The following is a 3,420-nucleotide window of genomic DNA, read 5'->3' as shown; positions in this document are numbered from 1 at the left end:
TACACTTTATCCAGCAAAGCTATCATTCAGAATTGAAGGTCAGATAAAGAGCTTCACAGATAAGGAAAAGCTAAAGGAGTTCATCACCACCAAACCAGTATTATATGAAATGCTGAAAGGTATTTTAAGAAGAGAGGAAGAAGAAAACGGTAAAAATACAAATTATGAACAGCACCCCTGCGAGGCTGCAATGGCCCCTGGAAGCCGGTGGAACTGCGCAAGCCTCCCAGACGGCTTCGTCGATGGCCTGCCAACCTGGGGTGGAAACTGGGAGGAGGGGATTTATTGGGGGGGGGAAAGAGGAACAAATGTAATAATCTGAACAATAAAGATTTAATTAAAAAAAAAAACATTGACGAACAAAATCCCCATCCTGGTTATTCCTGGGTCCCTGGGGTGGCCACACTGAGGTGAGCATGAGGGGAGCGCACCTGACAAATAACTCCCACCTGCTCCCATTCCCAATCACAAACTCCAACGGCACCCAACAGCCAGGCCATCCACCCTGGCGAGTGTTTATGTCCCAGCTTATGCCTCCTCAACCCCTTCCGTCCCAGTCACTCCGCGCTCTCTGCTGAGACGTGTGCCTCACCTGGGCCTCAGAGAGAAAGAAAGCCACTGGCTGTCAACACCTTATCCCTTCCCCCCAGGAAATGCCCCCAGCCCTCCACCCTGCCTCCGCATCCCTGGCCCCGGAGGAGTCCATGTAAGAGGTCTGTGCGCTGTATGTAGCTCACTCCCACCCGAGGACAGTCCTCCGTCAGCACCCTCACTCCTTCCTGCAGCACTACTTGTCCCTCCCTGGGAAAGTATTTGCACTGGCAAACAAACATGCTCCAGCGTCTCCTTTCTCAAAAAAGCCCTCCTCAACCCCCCTTCCGTCTCCCTCCAGTGATGGCCCCATTTCTCAGCCCCCATCATGGCGACCACTGTCTCCATTCCACAGCTCACCCATTCCCGACAGCCTTTTACCCCCACTCACCAGTGGTCTCTCAAACGGATGCACCTGCTGGAGCAGACAACCTCTTTCTGCCCAAGTTCCTTTGTCCTCCTGAAGCTCAGGAGGCTATAACCTCTGTCTCGCCTCCCACCTCCCCGATGGCTCCTTCACTTCTGGACCCTAAATGCTGACATGCCCTCAGGTTGTCTCTGGGCTCCCTATTCTCTCACATTCTCCTTTACTCACACAGCTTTCAATACCACCCTCGGGACAGGGACCCCCAAATCAGTATCAACTTCCTCTGAGCTCCAGGCTCACACAGCTAAGCCACTGTCCTGTGTCCCCACTTGGATGTCCAGTGAGCACCGTGGATTCACTGCGGTCAAAATAGAATTCTTGACTTGTCCCTTCTAAACCTGCTTCTCTGCTAGTCTTCCTTATCCCAGCTGCTCAGGGGCTAACCAAGAGATGTATTTAGCCCTAGACGGTTTGTCTCAGTGGATAGAGTGTCGGCCTGTGGACTGAAGGGTGCCAGGTTCGTTTCCGATCAAAGGCACGCACCTCAGTTGCGGGCTTGATCCTTGGCCCCAATCAGGGAGTGTGTGGGAGGCAACCAATTGATGTGAGAGAGACACACATCTGTCTCTCCCCCTTCCTCCCACCCTCTCTTAAAGTAAAAATTCATTTCTTTCTCTCACCCATTACAACCAAGCAGCTGTACTGCCCTATTTCCAAAAGCCATCACAAATCCAACCTTTGTCCCCCAACACTCTGCCTCCATCTTAGTACTGGCTGCCCTTATCTCTTGCCTGGTCACTGCCCTTACTTCCAGCCTCAACTTATAATCCATTCTCCGCACAGCAGCCACAGGGAACTTGTCAAGGCTATGACATTGCCCTGCTCAAAATGAACAGCTTCCTATTAAACTTGGAATCAAGGCCAAACTGCTCCTAGTGACCTACAAAGTCCTACACCACATGGCTCTGACTGACCTCTCTGATATCTCCCTCCCCTTGCTCACTAAGCTCTAGTCCAGCCGTGGGCAAACTACAGCCCGTTTGAAATGAATAAAACTAAAAAAAAAAAAAAAAAGACCATACCCTTTTATGTAATGATGTTTACTTTGAATTTCTATTAGTTCACACAAACACTCCATCCATGCTTTTGTTCCGGCCCTCTGGTCCAGTTTAAGAACCCATTGTGGCTCTCGAGTCAAAAAGTTTGCCCACCCCTGGTCTAGTCACTCTGGCTTCCTTTTTTTTTAAAATATATTTTATTGATTTTTTATAGAGAGGAGGGGAGAGGGATAGAGAGTTAGAAACATCGATCAGCTGCGTCCTGCACACCCCCCACTGGGGATGTGCCCGCAACCCAGGCACATGCCCCCGACCGGAATCGAACCTGGGACCCTTGAGTCCGCAGGCCTACGCGCTATCCACTAAGCCAAACTGGTCAGGGCTCTGGTTTCCTTTTTGCTTCACAAGCATTCCTCAGTTGTTTCCCTGTGGGGACGCTGAAGAAGGGGCGAGACTGGAATGACAAAGGATGTAGATGGGCCGATGGTAGATGTGCACAGGAAAGACCTGAATGAGCCGTGGCCAGACTGGGGAGCTGAGCCTTGCTCTACTCACCATGGCAAAGAGGTTGTCATAGCCTTTGACCTTGGTGGGCACCTTGGAGAACTTCTGGTCAAATGCATCGGAGATGTTGTGGGCCGGGTCCGTAGAAATGATAAGAACACTCTCCCGCCCCTTGGATAGCTGGACTGCTAGGCTGCAGCTGGGCAAGGAAAAGGTCAAAGGGTAGGGAGCACAGGGTCAGGGCCTGCTCCCCGTCTGCATGGGGAGATGTGAGGCTCAGAGGCCGGGGCCCTGAGAACAGGGGTGATTGCGGGATCAGTCCCCAGTCTCTGTGCAGGGCCCTCTCAGACCTTTGCTAAGACCACTCCAGTTGGCCAGTGGCCGGGTTCAGTCTGGCCTGATGCCTGCTTCTTGTCTGCGGGCACAGCATGGCATGGTCCAGCTGTCCAGCCAGCACAACTACGGGGTCCCTTGCGCCCCCTCAACGCTAAGCTAAGGGGTCCCTGGAACCTCCTACTGCACTCGGGATGGTTCAGTCCCATTTGTTCAGGGTAATTTGCCTCAGGAACCCCTCCCTCTCCTACCGGTTGACTGGAACAGTCTGATCACCTACCCTCTCTCGCTCCGTCCCCCAACCCCCCACCCCCACGTGGGCACAGAGTAGCACGTTTCACCAGACGAGGATCGTTTGTTCCGGTGCCCCGGCCCCGACTCTGAGCTCCCTCCGGTGTGGCCCCGCAGACGGGGACCCCTAAAGGCTCTCCCGGCCGCCGTGCGCTGGGTTCAGCGTGATTCGGCCCTTGAGCCCTAACGGAAATGGTCCAACTCAGAGGGTGCCGGGCCTGAATCCGGAGGCCCCGTCCGCGCGCTCCAGGTAGCTTCTGGAGAGCACACCCCGGG

At 53.6% G+C, this 3,420-nt stretch overlaps 1 protein-coding gene across 1 annotated transcript in view; it reads right to left on the bottom strand.

Annotated features, from left to right (window-relative positions):
- The window catches only part of ASNA1 (arsA arsenite transporter, ATP-binding, homolog 1 (bacterial)), a 10,977-nt gene that overhangs the window by 7,252 nt on the left and 305 nt on the right, over positions 1 to 3,420 (bottom strand). Inside the window, exon 2 of the mRNA XM_006768201.2 lies at positions 2,572 to 2,719. Coding sequence (XP_006768264.1) covers positions 2,572 to 2,719 — 148 coding nt within the window. The remainder of the gene's footprint in view (positions 1 to 2,571; positions 2,720 to 3,420) is intronic.

The sequence above is a fragment of the Myotis davidii genome, unplaced genomic scaffold (genome assembly GCF_000327345.1).
Source record: "Myotis davidii unplaced genomic scaffold, ASM32734v1 scaffold543, whole genome shotgun sequence".
NCBI classification, from domain to species: domain Eukaryota; kingdom Metazoa; phylum Chordata; class Mammalia; order Chiroptera; family Vespertilionidae; genus Myotis; species Myotis davidii.
The sequence above is the reverse complement of the archived record's forward strand: the minus strand, read 5'-3'. Positions and strand labels throughout refer to the sequence as shown.